General features: G+C 38.6%; 1 protein-coding gene across 1 annotated transcript in view; it reads right to left on the bottom strand.

Annotated features, from left to right (window-relative positions):
• The window catches only part of SLC15A5 (solute carrier family 15 member 5), a gene marked incomplete at both ends in the record, with an annotated part of 73,144 nt that overhangs the window by 40,859 nt on the left and 11,091 nt on the right, over positions 1-21,194 (bottom strand). Inside the window, 2 exons of the mRNA XM_084876436.1 lie at positions 4,040-4,260; positions 13,556-13,725. Of these exons, the coding sequence (XP_084732562.1) occupies positions 4,040-4,260; positions 13,556-13,725 (391 nt within the window). The remainder of the gene's footprint in view (positions 1-4,039; positions 4,261-13,555; positions 13,726-21,194) is intronic.

The raw sequence follows: 21,194 nt of genomic DNA, 5'->3' as shown, positions 1-21,194 counted from the left end.
AGGGGGTGATCAGGCTGGCAGGCAGAAGCAGTTGGGGTCAATCAGGCAGGCAAGCAGGCCAGTGGTTGGGAGCTAGCATTCCCAGATTGTGAGAGGGATGTCTGACTGCCATTTTAGGTCCTGTGGGATCGAGCCTAAACTGGCAGTCAGACATCCCCTGAGGGGTCCCAGATTGGAGAGGGTGCAGGGTGGGCTGAGGGACACCCCCCTCCAGTGAATGAGTTTCATGCACTGGACCTTTAATATATATATTTCTCTTGCTGAGTTCCAGAACATTTCTTCCTTCCTTCCTTTCTTTCTTTCTTTCTTTTTTTTTAATCCTCACCCGACGATATTTTCCCATTGATTTTTGGAGAGAGTGCAAGGAACGGGGATGAAATAGGGAGAGTCAGAGAAATATCAGTGTGAGAGAGACACATCAATTGGTTGCTTCCTGCACATGCCCCAATCAGGGCCAGTAATAGAGCTTGCAACAGAGATACGTTCGCTTGACCAGAATCAAACCCAGGACCCTTCAGTCCATAGACCAATACTCTATCCACTGAGCCAAATGGACTAGGGCTCTCTTCTTCTTTTAAATCAATGTGTGGCACTAGAGAACCAGAAAGGGAACTACATGAAAAAGTAGTGGATAAGGGGAAAAGAAAGAAAGGAAGGAAGGAAGGAAGGAAGGAAGGAAGGAAGGAAGGAAGGAAGGAAGGAAGGAAGGAAGGAAGGAAAAGAAAAGCAAAAAAAAGCAAAGAAAAAAAGAAACGCTCTGCCTCACTCCAAGTCCTCAAAGTTGAGTTAGAATGTCTTCATTTTTAAAATAACTCAAATACTATCTAAATCTTGAAGCCTAACTTGGAACCTCTCATATTCCAAACCTGTTGTTGAGTTATAACATCAGAACTAAAGCACATTGTCATGGAAAAGGGGGCCTCCTCTACACTTTTCTAGTTTATGAGCTTTGTGGGAATAATAAAATCTTTATCATTATCATTAGGAGCAGAGAATTTCTTTAATTCTCAGTAGCACACAAAGTTACTAAGGGGCTTGGAGGAAAAGTCAACCCGAGTCTTGCTCTTGAGGAGTGGATTCTCCAATTTTTCTTAATAGTGTGGGAACTATCTCAAGATTCCTGTCTTTCCACCATCCTGGGAAGGCAGCCTGGCTCAAACATCCAGAAGATAACTTCCCATTTGAACCCTTCACTAAATTCTTCTCTAACATTAATTGTGCACTTTGAGAGGGTATAGAGTCAGTCATAAATCAGTACCGCTGTTAACCCACCAATTGTACAATGAGCCTATTGCTATGTAGGAATGGGCCACATTTTCAATGAGATATTTCCCCCCTATCTATATAAAATATGTCCTGGTGATAATTTATTATTTATTTTTAAAAATATTTTTTGATGATTTTTTTACAGAGAGGAAGGGAGAGGGATAAAGAGTTAGAAATATCAATGAGAGACTAACATCAACCAGCCGCCTCTTGCACACCCCCTACTAGGGATGTGCCCGCAACCAAGGTACATGACCTTAACTGGAATCAAACCTGGGACCCTTCAGTCTGCAGCTTGATGCTCTATTCATTGATCCAAACTGGTTAGGGCTGTCCTGGTGATAATTTGTCTTACAATCTTTAATTTAACCCATGGGTCTGTAAACAGGGATTGTTTTGCTTGGGTACAGATGGCAAAGGTGAAGGGAACATTAGCTAGTTCAATAAACTTAGGCACATATGGCCCAATCAGAGGGCAATGAATGATATCTATATATTTTTGAAAAAGTGCTGGCAGCAGAACCACTGTAAGACTGAAAGGCTCCCAGCACAACCTGAAAGTTTCTGTTACTGATTTCAAGTGAGAATTATTGTTAATAGGAATAAAGTTATCAGCATGAATCACAGACACAGAAACCTGTTAACTTAATAATGTGGCAAATGTACTATTAATCTTTAGTGAAGTAATATTAATATATTGCCTAATCTAAGAAAAGGCTCCAGTGTCTTAAAAGCTTGAAATCATTTTGCTTCTGCCTCAAGTTCTGAAATCATCCCCTTTTAAAATTTTAAATACTTTTACTTCAGACAAGCCTCCCAGTATTCAGAAATAATTGCTATCAATAGAGATTTATTTTCACCTTTGAATGGCCAAGGAATGTCAAATGGCAACATTATTGGCCTTCATATCAACATATTTTTAATGTATGTCTTGGAACTGAAGGTTAATAATGGCTACTAAATTTAAAATGTGAAATTCTATGATGTTTTATTCTTGGTTCTTTGGTGATCTTTATACTGGTGATTATTTTTTCTGGAAGCAAAAATCTAATTCTAGACTATCCCAATGGAAGTTTCCTTTGCATCTCTTGAAGTACATTCTATTTTCTTTGAAGTTTCTAACAAACATGACTATATATAATGTGGAACTTATATAGTCTGTATTTTTAACCCAGCTGCAATAAAGGCATTGTGGGTAATAGCAGAGTGTGGGAGTTAATATCAGCTCTGTGTTGGAACGGGCGCTATGCAAAGTGACCTTGAGCAAGTTACAAGCCATTTAATGTCTCTTGAACCTCAGATTTAGGATGACAGTATGAGCTATGTAGGCTTGTTGTGGGGATTAAATTAGATACTGTGAAGTCATCTTTAAGAAGCTATGACACATACAGGTTGTCAATAAGTATTCATTTTGGTTCTTTGCAGTAAAATGGGCCCCTAGATTTGGTGAAATGCTTACAAATTAGTTTATCAGAATTTATTGTAATTTGTGTCAGATTAAAAAATATGTGACATTTTTCAGAGAAGGCTCAGTCAAAAGAAATATCAGGTATCACTACATTATGAAGATAAAGAACCAGTAATTTTTGTTGCTTGTATAGAAAAGTCAAGGCCAGCTATAAATCACTTAGTAATTTTGTGCTCATTAATTTTTTTTCATTCTAAATTGTTTTTATGGTATTGATTATCATATATATGGGTAATATTTTTGGGTTTTTGTGCCAACTACTATTGTGGAGTCAGGAGGAAGTTTGAATCTACTCAGTCAGCCCAGCTTTCATGCCTGATTAGAGTAAGGGTCACCAAACATGTCTGTAAAGGATCAGATAGAAATTATATCCACATACAGATTTGATTTCAATTACTCAATTCTGCTGATTTTATAAGTAGAACACAGTATGATAAACAAACAAGAATGGCTGTGTCCTTCCAAAATCAGTTTTTCTGAGCCTCAGATTCCTTTTCAACAAATGAAGTGGTTGAGTAAGTTAATCTCTAAATTTCTTTTCAGCTCTGTAGGTCTATGGTATATCAATACAACTCACTCAGTAGCCATCTAAATTCCAAGTTGAGAGTTAGCCACAAAGACAATCCCAAATTTCTTCATGGATTTTTGTAATCATTTGATATGTGAGAATATATTAAGAAATCATAATATTTCTTCATAATGCTCAAAGGTTAAAGTATGTTAACTTTTGAGCATTACTACATCAAAAATTGTTTAAATAGCATACATTTATAAAAGATACTTTGGATTTAGTGTTTTTCCTCTGATTTCTCCACAGCATAGGGACCAACTAATTCATCAGGAACTGCGAGTGGGTAGGGAGAGAATCACTTGCTTATTAGTACTTACACTTAAGAGTACAGTGGGGGTGGTACTCAAATCAGTCAATTTAGCTACTTGTTAGTAGCAGTTTTTAAAGGCTTAATGAAGGAGGAAGGCAAAACCTTTGGCAAAAGGGTGGTTGGGTAATTGCTCATAGATCTCATATTTTTATTTGCTGCTCTTATGCACTTTGAAGTATTGTCTGCACCTACCATCAGACGTTTATAGTTCTGTGGTAGAAACATAACAAGATTTTCCTCAGGTATGCCTCTACCTGTCCCCACTTCCTCTTGAAATTAGAGCCTGTAATAAATAGAAGCATTTACAGTTTAACTGCCGGATGAAGTGTATGGGAAATGTTTGCTGGGATGAAAACAAGTGTTTATTTGTTAATATGCAATTGTTTTATTGTTCTTGTGGGTAGTACTAATTACCCTTCCTTACCTGCATAATGCACATTTTGTAAAGAAGATGAAAAATGATGAGAGGGAGAAGGTTGAGGAAACATTTTGTCTCTTCCACATGGAGCTCACTGTAGCTGCCACCATTCTTTTCCTTAGCATGTTCTAACCAGCTCGTCAAATTTCCACGAAGATGGCAATATCGCAGACAGCATGTTTTCAGTGCATTAACAAACACCCCAAAGGTTGTCAGGAGGGAGCAACCTGCAAATAATTGGAGACAGTATGTATTAGTAAAGGAATTGTTCTTTCTTCCCAAGATGTCAATCAGAAAGATGACAATTGTATGGATGAAGGACAGTAAAGTGATTGAGAAGGCTTTAGCACCCAAGGGGTTGAATTCAAAGAAACAAGCTCTGACAAGGGTTCTGGCATTTTGGTGACCGGCCCAAGGTGGTGCTTGACAGCTGATGTAAAACATGAAAAAGGTAAGATCAATGGGAACATATTAAAAAAGGGAAGAAAGGAGAACAAAAAAACACCAAAGTAAAATTTTTAGAATCTCTCAGAAGTCTCTAACTTTAACTCATTAATGGATAAGACAACCTGAACTTTCTTTTACAGTCTTAACACAAAGAACTGGTACAATTTTTAATATAAAGTGTTATATAAATAATCTTCACATTACTTGTCATGTAGAAGAGGTTTCTTTTTTTCTTTTTTAGAAGGTGGTTTCTTATTTTGACATGGAGATGAAGGGAAATGTGTTCTCTGCTTTGACTTTATCCTTAAATTTTAGACATAAGGTTAAACTTTGAACTCATCAGATGACTTTATTACATGTTGATAGTGTCACTAAAAGTTCAGATTGGATTAGTGGGTTTTTGACTTTTCCAGTAGTTTCCTTTGAGTTTATATGTCTGTCGCTTTAGTAGCAGAAGCATTGTAATGCTTTAGATGTTTGCAGTCCCTCACTGCTAAGGATTTGCAACAGCATTGATGCTTCTTTTATGATTCAGATTCCACCTTTTCTTTGACTCCCTTAGGATTTCCTGATACAGGACAGATAAAAGACCACTGTTTAGTTAACAATTCAGTTGTGTTATTGTGATTGTTACAATTTTTTTTACAGAACCCCTCTGACCAGATACATCCATCCACAAATTACATTAGACACCAAATGGTAAATAGCTTAGTTTCAGGGTAAATGGCAAAGTAGAAGTGTGAAAATGTCTGAGTTTCTCAAAGAAGGCTGCTATAAAAACTCAAAATAGAGTGTGGTTGTCATTTTGATTATGTTCAAGTTTCCTAGAATAAAATTCTAGATGAAATGCATTCTAACCAAGTTCATTTAAATACCATAGAGTTTTGTATTTATATTTGAATAAAGAATATTAATATTTTTTTATGGTTAGAACGATTATATTGATTTGACCTGGTCTTTTCTTTCAGAGTTGTAATAGATCTATTATGTCAGTCTTTGATTAATTGTGGAAGCTGGGGCCTGGTAATTGAATATGGAGCCTTTTACCTCTTAGTCACTGAATCAAATCCAGTCCAAATTATTAGTGACCAAGAATTATTACAGCAGTGGCTCTTTGGTGGCCTCTGTGAAGTGTGTTGAGAGGTCAAGTGGAAGTATGTTGGGTAATTGCTGATGCAAGATGGGCTCATATGTGTAGTCACTATTACCTCTTTTACTCACTATTTCCAGACACAAATAATAGGCCCAAGGACTGAGAAGGTCAAAGGGACAAAAGCTCCTGTAAGTGGCCAAGGTTTGAATCTCTTAGGAAAAAAGTAATAGGGGTATCTCTTTATTACTGCAGGAAGAATTGCTCTCTTATGAGACTTGCCTAGCTACTGCAATTAGTTTACTTAAGGTTTTAGTAGGATGAGAACTGAGAATGTCTTGATGAACAAACTAGAGACCAAATTCAAACAGGTCTGGGCTAGGAGGCTTACCTTCCTGACATTTCTTTATGATTTTGGCTTCATTTCTTATCAACCCATTCTCTGCTCAACTCTTGCAAACAGGGCTGAGTAGAGAGATAGAATTGATGCCAGGGTTATTACTGGCATCAATTCAACTTATTCTGTACTTTCAAACAAGCTTTATTATTAAATGATAACTATTTGCAGAATGAAAGACTATTTCTAAAGCTAGTTTTCTTTCTATATTTCAAATTTAAGGACTTTATCAAATGTTTGTTTTAAACTTATTCTTTATTTTTTATGTATAAACAAATAGTATATCTGTTACAAAGTAAATTTGGATCTGCTCTTATGCAAGATAAATTGATATCTATAATTTTATTAAACAGTTAAATATTGCTATATATTATTTATAAAGAGAGATAGCTTAGATTAGTACATCTTAAACTAGCTGTGTTAAAAGCTTAGTTTTTAAAAAAATTCTGAACTATTATGGTCAATGCATCTGTGAAATACAATAAAAATGAACTACCAAAATAAAATAAGAAGCAAAGACATTCCAAATATAAGTCCTCATATTTTTATTAGATTCAGCAGACATGAAATGCAACTTCTCATAAATACTTCTACATCTTTTCTTTCATTGTCTGTATTTATTTTGTTGCAATAAACAGTTTATTGATCAGCACTGCTCTATGGATCAGGCTTTGAGTAGCGCTGTCTTCAACTGAATACACACTTTGAAAAAGGAATTTATTTAAACAAGTAAAATTATATCTGATGTGGTGATATAAAGCAATAAAAAACAAAATGGTTAAGAACAAGAAATGATTAAGCATGAATGAGGTCTAAAATTTGAGCCAGCACCGTGAGTGCTCATAATTGATGCCTAACAAATGTGAATGCACTTATTTATTCTTATTTATTCATTTAATATACTTATTAAGTACCTGCTGTGTGCCAGGGACTTTTCTAGGCCTTAAAAATATATCAGTAAGCAAGAGCTAAGTTTTACTGGGGGTATCAGTAAGCAAGCAAGAAAATATTAGACAAATCCAATGATAAAAACAAAATATAGATAACTTAGAGACCCATTGTAGGGTTTGGTGTAGAGGAAACTTTAAAAGTTGAAATTTGAACTGAGGATGGAATAGATGGGAAGTAAGTGAAGAAGTTTGCAGAAGGCATATACCAGGCATGTCATGAGCTGGGAGAAGTTCAGGAACACTTGAGACCAATGAGGCAGTAGCTCAGTTAGTGAGAAAAAGATTGGGAGGAGATGCAGTCCAAGAGTTGGTCAGGGGTCAGAGCAAGGAGCTTGGATATTATCTTCAGTGTTATGGGAGACCATTAAGATGTTTAATGCAGAGAATATTTTTTAAAAATGTACTCTGAAACTCTGGTTGGATAATGGATTTTAGGAATCAGAAGAAGCTAGGAGACAGATAAAAGGTAATGGTAACTTGGACATAGTAGTTGCAATGAAGAGAAGTGAACAGGATAGAATGTGCTTTTGTACAATCAATAGCATTTTGTGATGTGAAAGGAGGTTGAAGAAATGAGAAAATTGACGATGGCTACTTTTTCTATCCTGAACAACTGGGTGTTGGTGACTTACACTGAGATGAAGATAAGAAAGGAATAAATTTAAAGTTAGAAGAATCAAGAGTTGAGTTTTGGTCAGGTTAACTTTGAGATTTAGATAACCAAGGCAAAATGTTGAATAGGGCCCTAGCTGGTTTGGCTCAGTGGATAGAGCATTGACCTATGGACTGAAGGGTCCCAGGTTTGATTCAAGTCAAGGGCACATACCTTGGTTGCAGATTCTTGGCCTTGGTCTGGGGCATACGGGAGGCAACCAATCGATGTGTCTCTTTTACATAGTGTTTCTCTCTGTGTCTCCCTCTCATTCCCACTCTCTTTATAAATCAATGGAAAAAGTATCCGTGGGTGAGGATTTAAAAAAAAAAAAGTTGAGTAGGAAGTCAGGTACCATGAGTTTCAAGGTAAGAAGAGAGGTCTTCATGAAACTGAGCACTTGGTGTATAGTTGGCATTACAAACTGTGGGACTAGAGGTTACTTAAGGAAAGAGGGTGGGAAGAAAAGAGCCAGGGTCCCTGGAATGAATCCTAGGGCTCTGCATCAATTAGGAGGAGAAAACTTAGCCAAGGAGGTGGAGGAAGAGTAAACAATGTGCACTGTAAGTCAGAGGGCTGGAGAAGTAATAAACCTAAATTGATCAGCTGGACTGAAAGAGAACCAATAAGCTAGATAGAGAAGGCAAGCAAAGAAACTGTACAGTAATCTGCCTGTCTTATCAAATCGCAGGGTTATCACTGAAAATTAGGAGTTGAAAACATCTCTGTCTACACATCACATTGCCTCCTTGTATTAATCCATTAGACTTAATAGGAAACTCATACCTCAGTACAAATAATTTTGGGTGTCATGTAGACTCAGCCTTTAAAAAAAAATCCATTGTCATTATAATTCCCAAATTGCTTTTCTGCACCAGGAGCAGAAATGGGAAGTTGAAAAAAAACACACAAAAAACTGGAATGAAAATGCAACTGAGACTTCAAGCTCCAGTTTAAATGTGCAAGCACACCAGCCGTGCACATTTTAAAATAAAACAGATGAGCTATTTAAAGTGTTTTATTGCAAAACTTAAAGATTGTCACCATTACTATTAAAAAAAAAAAAACTTTAGAAAGCAATTTTTCTATTCTTTGTACCTTCAAGTCCTTGGCTCTGATGTTCTGCTCCTCTGACCTTCATCTAATCATGAATATCTATGCTACTTAATTATAATAAAAAAGCCTACATTGCACTCTAGATGGTAGATGCACATTTTTTCTTCTTTGGTCACCTGCCAGTTCTCAAAATTATAGCAGTGGGAAGAAATGCAAATGAAGGCCTTGCTTGACAGCTAAACATAATGGAATGCATGGTCCACATTTGAAAAGTTACCTTAAAATAAAAGGTAGCATATAAAAAATCATTTCTTTAAGGTCACCTATGGCTTTGAATTACAGCTTTGAGGAATTTCCAATTTAGTCATCAGAGAGGAAGAAGCCAAAATAAAGATTATATTCTTTGCGATAGGGAAGAGTTTTACTTCAGCAGAATTGGGTGATCTTATAACTTGGCAACACAAAACAAAATGGAAAAAAAAACACTACAAAATATTCACTTTATAGACTATTGTGTATAGTAAACCAGTGACAAACATTTCCTGTTACACTTTTACTAGCAGCTAATAAATTTTTTGGTCAATGTCCAAAGCAAGCTTACTTTATTGCATGTTAAAAAATTTAACAAGTGGCCCTAACCAGTTTGGCTAAGTGGATAGAGCATTAGCCTGTGGACTGAGGGGTCCCAGGTTCGATTCTGGTCAAGGGCATGCACCTTGGTTGCAGGCACATCCCCAGTAGGGGGTGTGCAGGAGGCAGCTGATCGGTGTTTCTCTCTCATGGATGTTTCTAACTCTCTACCCCTCTCCCTTCCTCTCTGTAAAAAATTAATAAAATATATTAAAAAATTAACATGTGAATCACAATAGGCTGGCAGTTAATGACATATATCTGTATAATTTGAATAATTTTATTTCTTTACTTAGATAACTATTTTTTTTCAAATATGAGATTGAAAAGCAAATGGATAGATACTAAATAGTTATTTAGAAATTTTGAATCTTCACATTATATACGTATATAGCATGCACACACAGAAAACACAGAGAATTATTTGATAACTAGTGGTCTGGTGCACGGAATTCATGCATGTGCAGGAGAGAGGGGGGCAATGTCCCTCAGCCTGGTCTGTACTTTCTCTAATCTTGGACCTCTCGGGGGATGTTTGTCACAACCTGGGACCGCTAGCTCCTACGGCTCACCTGCCTGCCTGTCTAATTGCCCCTAACCACTATGTCTGCTGGCCTGCTTGTCCCTAACTGCCCCCCCCCCCCAGTCTTCTCGCCCCCAACTGCTCCCCTTTGCCAGCCTGCTCACCCCAACTGCTTTTCCCACTGGCCTGCTCGCCCCTCACTGCCCCTCCCCTCCCCGTCAACCTGCTTGCCCCCAACTGCCCACCCCCCACCAGGCTGCTTGCCCCCAGCTGCTTCCCCACCAGGCTGCTCACCCCCAACTGCCCCCCCCCCCCGCCAGCCTGATCACCCCCAAGATAGAAAGGAACTATACCAAATAACTTTAAAACATAATCATTTTAGTGAACATTCTTAGAGGTTATACCATAAAGAAATAAAACCTGCAAGAAAAATCTTGAAACTCTTTTCAAACAATCATGTTGCTGGTGATAGTGTTAGTCTAAGACTATTGAATGTGTCTTTTGAGATAAAGTAAAGGTGCAAATATATTGCTGTTATTGAGAACTGGGATTTGGGGCATGAGAAGAAGTAGAAAAAGTCTAAGTTTGATAAGATTAGGTAAAAAATCCCATAGCACTGATTTTGACTAGGGCATTAGTATAATCCAAATGGTTATTCTCTTAGAAAGAAAGGAGGGAAAAAAGAACATTTTCTAGCTTTGTGCATTGAAAGATCTAAGAAACTGTGATAGACTAAGTAGCAATGAGCATCCCTATTGCGAAGACTGTAGTCTCTAGATAGCATTATATAGGAAAAGAAAACACAGGCGTGGGTTGTGTGGTTTTTTTGTTTGTTTGTTTGTTTGTTTTTTAAAGAGTAGATTTAAAGTTCAGGGAAGGAAATGATTATCCTGTTCTATCTTACACAAGGAAGCATGGGAGCAGTCAAAGGCAACAGAGGCTTGCCTTGGCCAGTGTGGTTCAGTTCATGCATTAAGAGGTTGCAAGTTAAATCCCTAGTTGGTGTATATGCCCGGGTTGTGGGCCTGATCACAGTGGGGGTCTTGCAGGAGGCAGCTGATTGATGTTTCTCTCTCTCCCTCTCCCTCCTTCCTCTCTCTCTCTCAAATCAATAAAGACATATTTAAAAGCACACACACCTGAGGTTTGTCTGAAGGACTCAGGCACCAACATGAAGGGGACCGCACTGCCTCACTATGGAACAATCTGACTATCACTAATTGTAGTAGACTGAAACACATTAAAAATTTTATACCCATGAATAAACGATATATATTTTTTTAAAGGCAACTAATAGGTTTCCTTTGGAAAACATTGAAGCTCAACTCATGAACTTGAAAATCTGAAAACAGAGGGAAAGAAATAGATGTCTCTTTTTCTTATACAAACTGTATATCTGTATAAGTAAGGAGTTGTTGAAACATTTCTCTATCTAATAAAAGAGTAATATGCAAATTGACTGTCACTTCAACACACAAGATGGCTGCCCCCATGTGGACACAACATGGCTGCCACAAGATGGCCAGCAGGGGAGGGCAGTTGGGAAGGACCAGGTCTGCAAGGGAGGGCAGTTGTGGGTGATCAACCCTGCATGGAAGGGCAGTTTGGGGGACCCAAGCCTGCAGGGGAGGGCAGTTGGGAGGGGCCCAGACCAGCAGGGGAGAGCAGTTAGGGGCAATGAGACTGGCAGAGGAGGGCAATTGGGGCAATCAAGCTGGCAGGGGAGAAGTTAGGCATTAACCAGGATGGCAGGGGAGTGGTTAGGGGGGGTCAGGCAGGCAGTCAGAAGCAGTTAGGGGCAATCAGGAAGGCAATTAGTTGAGCAGTTGGGAGTCAGCAGTCCTGGATTGTGAGAGGGCAGTTGGACATCCATTGAGAGGTCCCAGATTGAATAGAGTGCAGGCTGGGCTGAGGGACACACCCTTATGCATGAATTTTGTGCTCTGGGCCTCTAGTTTCAGGTAATAAAAGCAAAGAAATATAAAATATCACCACTTTGCAACTCCCAGTGCAGTGGTTGATTTGGGTAAAAATCAATAGGTGCTGGTCCTGAGAAAACAGAGATAATCAGACATTCTACCTTTTGATTGGAGTTCATTCATAACACCATCTATGAAGGAATTTTGCCAAAAGAAATATCTGAATCTAATTAAGTGTCTAGGTCCATCAGATAATTATGGGAAATGAAGAGGAGAAAAACCTGTTGCATGTAAGTAGCAAAATCTAGACTAAGGGAAATACTCTATTAAATGTTCAGATTTCTTAAACAATTTTTTTTTAAAAGACAGGGACGAAGGTGTGGTAGGGTTGGTTGTACTAATAAGTAGTCCCATGCATTGGGGGAATATATGTGGTTGAAGAGACATATCTACCATTTAGGCTATCTGAGCCTTATTTGCATTTGATTTGAATAAAGAATAAAACAACAAATTTGAAAAATGGGAACAATTGAAGACATTTTATAGTGACCAGGCATTTCTCTTAATATATAAAAACCCTGGGTCCGTTATGACCTGAGGCTTGACCAACTGGAAGTCAGTCATACAGTCAGCACTGAGTTGCCATGGCGACCCAACACTGACTGCTGTGGCTGCAGGTGCAGTGACCTAGAACTGACTACTGAGGGGGCTGCAAACCAAGCCTGGAGTGAGGCCTGAAAAGAGAAGCAGGGTTTAATCCATAGCCTGTGTGGCAACTGTTGATCAGCACTTGCCTCTCTCTTTCTTTCCAGGCTGGGCCAGCAAGCCATGCTTCCATTTTTCTCCAGGCATCCACCGGGGCTGCTGATCTGCCCTGCCTATCTGATCAGGTCCTGTTGATAGGCCCAGAGATGCTGACTGGCATAGAAACCGACCAATCAGAACCAAATTGGTTGGCAGGGGAGAGCAGTTGGGGGCGATATCAGGTCGGCAGGGGAGGGCCATTGGGGGTAAGATCAGGCTGGCAGGGGAGGGCCATTGGGGGTAAGATCAGGCTGGCAGGGGAGGGCCCCTGGGGGCAATATCAGGCCAGAAGATAAGGGCAGTTAGGGGTTATCAGGCAGGCAGAGGCAGCTGGGGGTGAGATCAGTCCGGCTGGGAGAGCAGTTGGGGGCAAGATCAGGCAGGGTAGCATAGACAGGGGCCATCAGGCAGGCAGGTAGAGGCAGTTAGGGGCCATCAGGCAGGCAGACAGGCAGGTGAGTGGTTAGGAGCCAGATGTCCCAGATTGCGAGAGGGATATCTGATTTTAGAGGGTGCAGTCTGGGCTGAGGGAACCCCCTTCCATGCATGAATTTTGTGCACCAGGCCACTAGTGTTATCAATAAATGCTCAATTTAATAAATAAATAATGAAAAACTTTTATTGTGTGTGATAATGACATTTTGATTATTTAAAAAAATAACATATATAACTATGTTATATACACACATACATAAGTTAAATTCTATAATACTTATTTTTTTATTGAAAATTGCCAGGAGAGATGAGAAAAAAGTGAGTAAAGATAAATTGGTAATTGCTGAAGCTCAAAACTGGATAGATGGGACTCATATATTATTTTTTTCTACTTTTGTTTATGTTTAAAACATTCCATTATTAAAACTATTTAACAAGGGAAAACTAAATGAAGATAGAGATTATTGATATTTTTGCAGACTCTGTTGCTCCCAAGTGTAATATCTAGCAGAATCTACAAATTCTATTGAAAGAGAAGTTACAGGGAATCAAGGAGGAAGGGGATATGTCAAGAAAACCATAAAAACCAGAAAGTTAATATAAAATGTGATTTACTTACATTTTTCTGGCTGATAAATCAGGTTACAATGCATCATATGAAGAGTTATCAGAGCCATAAGTATAGACATAAAGGGAATAAGTAAAACCAGGACCCAAGCCCCTGAGTGCTGAATGTAAGATATTCCCAGAAAGACAACAGTCGCATGTAGGTTCATGATCCAATAAAACCTGAGGTACACAGACAAGACAAAAATAAAAATACCATCGAGTTACTTCAGATAGCAACTGCTTATTTTATTAATGCTTTTATATAAATGTAAGCTATAAAATTGTGGCATGTTAGCTCAAGTACATTTTGCAAATATTATTGGATTCCTAAATAAGTTTATAGTTATCAGCTGTCTTATAGTTTCATTATCTTTGTTTCATTTCTATTTAGAAGATGTGTAGAAAGTGTATTCTCTTTTATCTAATTAGAAGCTGACAGGTATTTTCAGTACAGGTTCTGACATAAATAGCTTAGGCTTTGTGGGTCATATGGTCTCTGCAGCAGCTGCTCAACTGTATTATGGAGCTAAAGAAGTCATAGACACCTGCATACACCCAATGAACCTAAAAAGTTACATGGTGAAAGAGTTGAATCTTCTTATTTATTCCTGGGATAACACAGGAATCTTCAGGTTATGCTCGTACCATGCATTAAATCAAAGGAATGCATCAACTTTTAGTGTCTCCTCCTTGTGAATAGGATTTGCAAGTTTGGGGAAATCATCTATCTCTCAACCTTTTATTGGGTCTAAATCCTGCCCTTAGAATCTCAATGCAGAGGGGCCCTTAATATTAACTTAAAAATTATTAAGGTAAAGTTAAATATAATAAAATTTACCTATTTATTTATATAGTGTGATGAGCTATTATAAATGTTTTAGTTGTCCAAACACTAATATACCTAAGTTTTAGAGCACTTACATATCACTAAAATTTAAAGGGCTTACCTGATTAGACCAGGCCCACTGCAGTACCAAGACTATCTCCCTGTTGATGATCTCAAAACTAACTGAGTAGACCTTAATTTCATTGCAAAATCCCTTCACTTTGCCATCCTACATAATAAAAGCCTAATATTCTACGTGTTCAGTCATCTGGTCATCTGTTCAACCAATCAAAGCATAATATGCTAATGATATGCTAAGGTCACTAAACCTCTCACTATGATTCGCACTGACCACCAAGGGGCAGACGCTCCGACTGGAAGGTTACTTGCTGCTGGGGTCCTGCCGATTGGGACTGAGCGAGATGGGCCGGACATGCCCTGGAGCCCTCCCATTGTCCCTCCCCACCAGAGGGCAGACACAGCAAGCTAAGCAGTAAGGAGCAGCGCAGCAAGCAGGCAGGCTGTAAGGAGTGAGGGATCCCGGACTGCGAGAGGGATGTCCGACTGCTGGCGTAGGCACTATCCCTGGCAGGTGGACATCCCCTGAGAGGTGCTGGACTGTGAGGGTACACAGGCTGGGCTGAGTTACGCTTTCAGCGCACAAATTTCATGTACCAGATCTCCAGTATAACATAACATATTCATAGGGTATTATCTGGTCATTGTCATATTCTATTGGGTGGAGTCAGATATAGGTTACTCCCCCATTCAGAGGGATGGGTCTGTCAAGAGTGTGACCCATTGGGAGTCATCCTATGACATTTCCTTACATCTAATTGAAGGAGAGAGGAAATGAGGATGCCGAACTAGGTTGTTAATTAATTAAAGACCAGACTCCTTATCCTACCTCATTTCTCTAGCTGGCTGCGGATGGAGGCTTGGCTCCCTGCTGTGCCCAGCTGGCACTACCCAGGAGAATGGATTGGAGCATTGCCAATTTCTGCTGGGCAGGAGATAGAAAATCAGTTCCTCTCAAAGCTTCTCTAACACCCCCAGGCTGGGAATCAGAGTGCCCTTGCCTGCTTTCTGCTCGTGTGTGTGTGTGTGTGTGTGTGTGTGTGTGTGTGTGTGTGAGAGAGAGAGAGAGAGAGAGAGAGAGAGAGAGAGAGAGAGAGAGAGATCAGATTTCTGTTTTCTGCTGATACTATGGGGCCAGCAGAGGTGAGGGGGCAATTTTTCCATAGTGCTCAGCTGAAGTAGGGCAGGTATTGTCAACAAGATTTTCTTTCTTTCTTTCTTTAGTGGTTTTGTGGTTTTAGAACTCATGTAAGATCAGTTAAAACACTTTGAATTAGTTTTTCAGTAGGGTAATTTGTTTGTATATGATATATAATTATTCTAATACAATTTATTGAAAAGATGATCTTTTCCCATTGAATTTTTTGGCACCTTTGTTGAAAATCAATTGATCACATAAATGTGATGCTTTGTCCTGATTCTCAATTCTGTTCCACTAATCTATTCTTATGCCAATACCATATTATCTTTATTACTGTCGCTTTCTACTTATTTGTTTTTTAAAAATGACTTTATTGATATAACTGACATACAATAAACTGCATGTGTTTAAAGTGTACAATTTGATAAGTTTTGAAAATGTATGCACCCATGAAATGATCACCACATTCAAGAGAATGAACATATCCATCACTCCCCCAAATGTCCTTACGTTCCTTTGTAATCCTTACCTACTGCCACTCTTCCCCGCACCCCCCCCCCCCCCCCATACACACACCATGTCAAGGAACCTCTGATTTTTCTTTCTGTTGCTACAGATTTGTTTTCAATTGATAGATTTTATTTTTGTAAGTGGAATGATCAAATAGGTATTCTGTATCTGGATCCTTTCACTTGGCATAATTAATAATTATTTGGAGATTCTTCTATGTTGTTATGTTTATCAGTATTTGATTCCTTTTTATTCTCAAGGAGTATTCCTTTATATAAATATACCACATTTTATTTATCCATTTATCTGTTGATAGACACTTTCCCTGGCTCGTTGCTAATTACAAATAATGATGTTTTGAACATTCATGTACAAGTGTCTGTATAGACATGAACTGTCATTTCTCTTGGGTAAAATGTAAGAGTGGGATAGCAGGGTGAAAATGCTAGATGTATATTTAACATTTAAAAATTTCCAAATGATTTTCAAATAGCTGTAACATATTTATATAACCACCACCAATATATCAGAGTTCTAATACCTCTATATCTTGGGCAACACTTGGTATGGTCACTCTTTATTTTAGTTATTTTAATAGATGAGTGGTTTTATTTTGCATTTCCCTAATAACTGGTGATATTGAGCATCTTTTTATGTGTTAATTTGCCATCTGTATATCTTCTTTGGTAAAGTTTTCATTCAAATAATTTGTCCATTCAAAAAAACGGGTTATTTTCTTATTACTGAGTTTTTTTTCATGTAATAAATATATTTAATGTTTTTTTTAATGTTTTAGTTAACAAGCAACATCTCAAGAGCAGAAGAGTGTTTTTTTTTTATAACCAATAAATAAATTACATTCAGGAAAACAAGGTGTTTATATATGAAGTATCATATAGCCTTAAATGTTTTCTTAATACAGCACCCAAACTTCCAAACTATTTAGAAAGTATCTCCCAAAATATAACTCATATCTTGTCATAAAAATAAAGGCCAAGAAAAAATAAATTTTAGACAAAATTTACAATTTATATTAATTCCCCATTCAATAAAATACCAACTGCCAATTGTTAAAAGTAAATGAACTATATACAATATATATGCAATCCATTAATGCTGAAAATATGAAATATATAATTTTAAGAGTAATTCTTTTTCAAAGTATTTAAAATATTGCACCTCCAATGGCAAACCTGAAAATTATCAAGCATTTTATTTCCCTATCTGTCATACTTTTGCTCCTGTCCCTACCCCTTTAACCTTTAACAGTCATCTAGCTTTTCTTTCTTCCTTCCTTCCTTTCTTCCTTCCTTCCTTCCTTCCTTCCTTCCTTCCTTCCTTCCTTCCTTCCTTCCTTCCTTCCTTCCTTCCTTTCCTTTCCTTTCCTTTCCTTTCTTTCTTTCTTTCTTTCTTTCTTTTTCTTTTTCTTTCTTTCTTTTTTTTTTTTTTTTTTTTTTTTTATAAATATACTTATTTATACCCCAAACACAAAACACTGACAATACTCGCTGGGAACCAAGGAAACCCCAGAACAGCTTCAGCCTACAGCTTTGCTCTCATGCATGGCACAGGTGCAGTGACAGAGGAAGCCATCACCAGCCTTTCCTAATGCCTCAGAATGCTCCCGAGAGTCCATAGCTGTTTGAAACCTTGCTGATGCAATCCTGAAGAAAGTGTCTACACACCCTCTTTCTTCCTTGTGTTTTCTGGCAGATGAACTTTTAGGTCTTGCTATGGTCTGAATTGAAGCATAGAAATTCCTCCTTTGGAAAACTGCTGTTTGAAACTGCTGTTTGAACTACTCTATTATTTTAAGATAGTCTCTTATTCTGTAAAAGTAGAGGCCCCGGTGCATGAAATTCATGCACTGGAGGGGGGTGTCCCTCAGCCCACCCTGCATCCTCTCCAATCTAGACCCCTGGAATGATGTCCAACTGCCAATGGATCAGGCCTAAAGCCCCTAACTGGTTCTTCCTGCCAGCCTTTTCACTCCCTAACCACTTCCCTACCAGCCTGATTGACACCTAACTGCTTCCCTGCCAGCCCAATTGCCCTAATTGCCATCCCCTGCTGGCCTGGTCACCTTCTAACTGCCCTCCCCTGCAGGCCTGGTCACCCCCAACTGCCATCCCCTGCAGGCCTGAACTCTCCCAACTGCCCTGCCCTGCAGGCCTGTTTGCCCCTAACTGCCCTCCCCTGCTGGCCCAATCACCCCTAACTGCCATCCCCTGCTGTCACTCCTAACTGCTCTCTTCTGCAGGCCTGGTTCCCCCCAACTCTCCTCCCCTGCAGGTCTGGTCCTCCCAACTGCCTTCCTCTGAAGGCCTGGTCTCTCCCAACTGCCCTTCCCTGTTGGCCTAATAGCCCACAACTGCCCTTCCTTGCAGACCTGGTCCCAATTGCCCTCCCTTGCTGGCCATTTTGTGGCAGCCATCATGTGTCCACATGGGGTGGCTTTCTTTGACCACATGAGGGTGGCCATCTTGTGTTGGAGTGATGGTCAATTTGCATATTACCTCTTTATTATATAGGATGACTAGCTTAGTTTGAATAATAAAAAAAATATAAAAACTTAGCTGTCTGACCTTGCAAGCTAGCCATCTGACATAACAGGCTAATACTGATACTGATAATAATTCCCATATTCTTATGCCAAGTGTTGATTCATTATCTATTCAAGGTTACAAACTGTCTGTAACAATAACCTACACAGAGCTCTTTGTGAAATCTGCTGACAAAGAAGCTCAGTAGGTATAAATACAGGGAAACTTCCTGTATGTGTTTGCTCAGAGATTTGGGAAACACCTCCCACTGTGCCCGAGAGAATAAAGACTCCTAATTAATTGGCTCATTAAGACATCTCGTATCTATCTCGCTGATTTACAATATAACAAATGGCTGTTACTCCAAGACCTCTTTCTGTTTTCTAAGTCCTTATTTCCTATCAGATGCTTCTTCTCTCTCTGAGCTCTCTCTGTGCGCCTCCTCTTGGCCTCAAGCTTGTTTTCTGTGGAAGGTGGTGATTTCTCTGGGTGCTTTGCATTTAAAAGTTTTCTGCTAATAAATATGTAACCACAGGGACATGATTTACATGAAACAGGAACCTGTTGGTCGCACTCGGGGCATGATTTGGTGGCCATCTTCACTTTCTTGGCTGGATTCATGGACATGCTCCCCTCCTGCAGCGGTGGTGGCAATGGCAACTTATTATTGAGTTTTGAGAGTTCTTTATATAACTTGGATATGTCCTTTATCAAACATGTGGTGTACAAATATTTCTTCCAACCTATATTTTTATTTATTTTTAATTTTCTTAACAGTGTCTTCGAATAGGACAAATTCTTAATTTTAATGAAGTCAAATTCTCTTACAGATCATGCTTTTGGTGTTGTATCTAGGAAATCGTTGCTTAACTCAAGGACCCTCTCCTTCAGAGAAGAAATCTGAGCATTGGAGACTGATTCATCTCAATTCTCACCCTGCATTGTTCAGAGCTATGGGTAGAAGCCACCTCTTCTATGCAGCCTCTAAGGAGAAGCTATCTGGGCTCTGTCTTTCTTATACTTCTTTCCAGGTCTTTCAAGTTACAGATTTTGTGACACCACCGTTCCCTCATTAATCCAGGGTTTAATTCCAGCATTCAAATTACCTTTCACTCATGGCTCTTAACATGTTTTATATAGCATTAATTATAAATATTGTCCTTTTCTTTGGGACGGTTGTCAGTAGACTTGAGTTTGAATTACAACTCTGATAATCACATTATCTGTGATCTGAGTCTCTAGAATTCTGGGTCTTCCTCTTTAAAATATAGGGACTATATCTTATGCACAGAATTTTTGTAAGGATTCAATGAAGAACACAGACAGTAGCTGTATAAGTACCAAGCAAATGTAGTTGCTGTTCATTTTCTCCAATCTTGATTTTAGGAACAAAAAAAGCAGTGATATTAGAACATAGCGACAGGAACAGAGTTAGCAAAGAAGACAAAGCAGTTAACTGTGGTCCATACCTTTTAGGTCCTTGAAGTTTGTGGTAAGGTGTTTGGATTTTATTTCTAGTGCTTTGGGGAGCCATTTGAAGGGAGTTTAGCAGGGGGATGATTTCAGATGAAAAAAAAAAAAAAAGATTATTGTGTCAGCTCTCTGAATTGTAGATAGGGCTTGGTAATCATCTGGATAAGAGCTAAGTGTGAACTGGACCAGAGTGGTAGCAAAGGAAAGGGAGAGTAGATAGATATGTGATATCTATTTGCAAGGATGTGTCCAATTAGACTAGTCTCCTCCCTATCCTATAAAATGCTTGCTCATTTCCATTCCTGTAACTTTTTATGTTCTTTGACTTGCCCTGTCTCACTTTCATAGTTCCATATCAAGTGTATTTCTCTTCACACATTTTTCTCGTGAATATTCTACTTCTTTTTTTTCTGAAGTTCTAAAGCAAACATGAACTGTCCATTTTTCACTTTTGTCAGTTTTGTGTTCTCACTTCTAGATCAGTGAGCATCCTGACAGCAGTATTTTATTCTTTATATCCATGTCTTCATGGGACCTAGCACAGTTCTAGTTCCACAATAAATGGATAATAAATAACTAATTGGTAATAACGTGACATCTCTGATAAAAATTTAAACAAGTGACAACATTAACAAATCCAAATCTCTAATAATTGATCTAGGAAAGTAATTGCATATCAAACATGGCCATTCTGAGGAAACCGACTTGCTGTAATTCACTAATAGAAACATCACTAATAGAAACTAATGTAAGTGAGGTACAAAGTGAGAATTTTCTAGGACAACTGGATAGAGTCCCTAGGCTCAGCCTCGGGTCATCCTTTCATGCTGTTGCAAGCTGCACATTTGAGTTGTGACTGTAGCAATGAAGAGAAGCTGGAGCTGAAAGCAATGCTATATTTCTTTCAATCTTTATGAAATTCTTTTTTTTTTTTAATGTTAAGTATTGCTGAGAAAAACCCAAGAGGACACTGTGTGTCTCTTCAGTACACCACATGGTGATGTAAGCTGAATTCTGTAAAGAGGGTCAAGGAAAATTACAATTATTGCAAGACTTAAATCTTGTGAAAGGTAGTCAG

Source organism: Pipistrellus hanaki, assembly GCF_964339955.1.
Source record: "Pipistrellus hanaki genome assembly, chromosome: 3".
In the NCBI taxonomy this organism is placed as follows: domain Eukaryota; kingdom Metazoa; phylum Chordata; class Mammalia; order Chiroptera; family Vespertilionidae; genus Pipistrellus; species Pipistrellus hanaki.
Note: the sequence above shows the minus strand (reverse complement) of the source record. Positions and strands in the feature narration are given on the sequence as shown.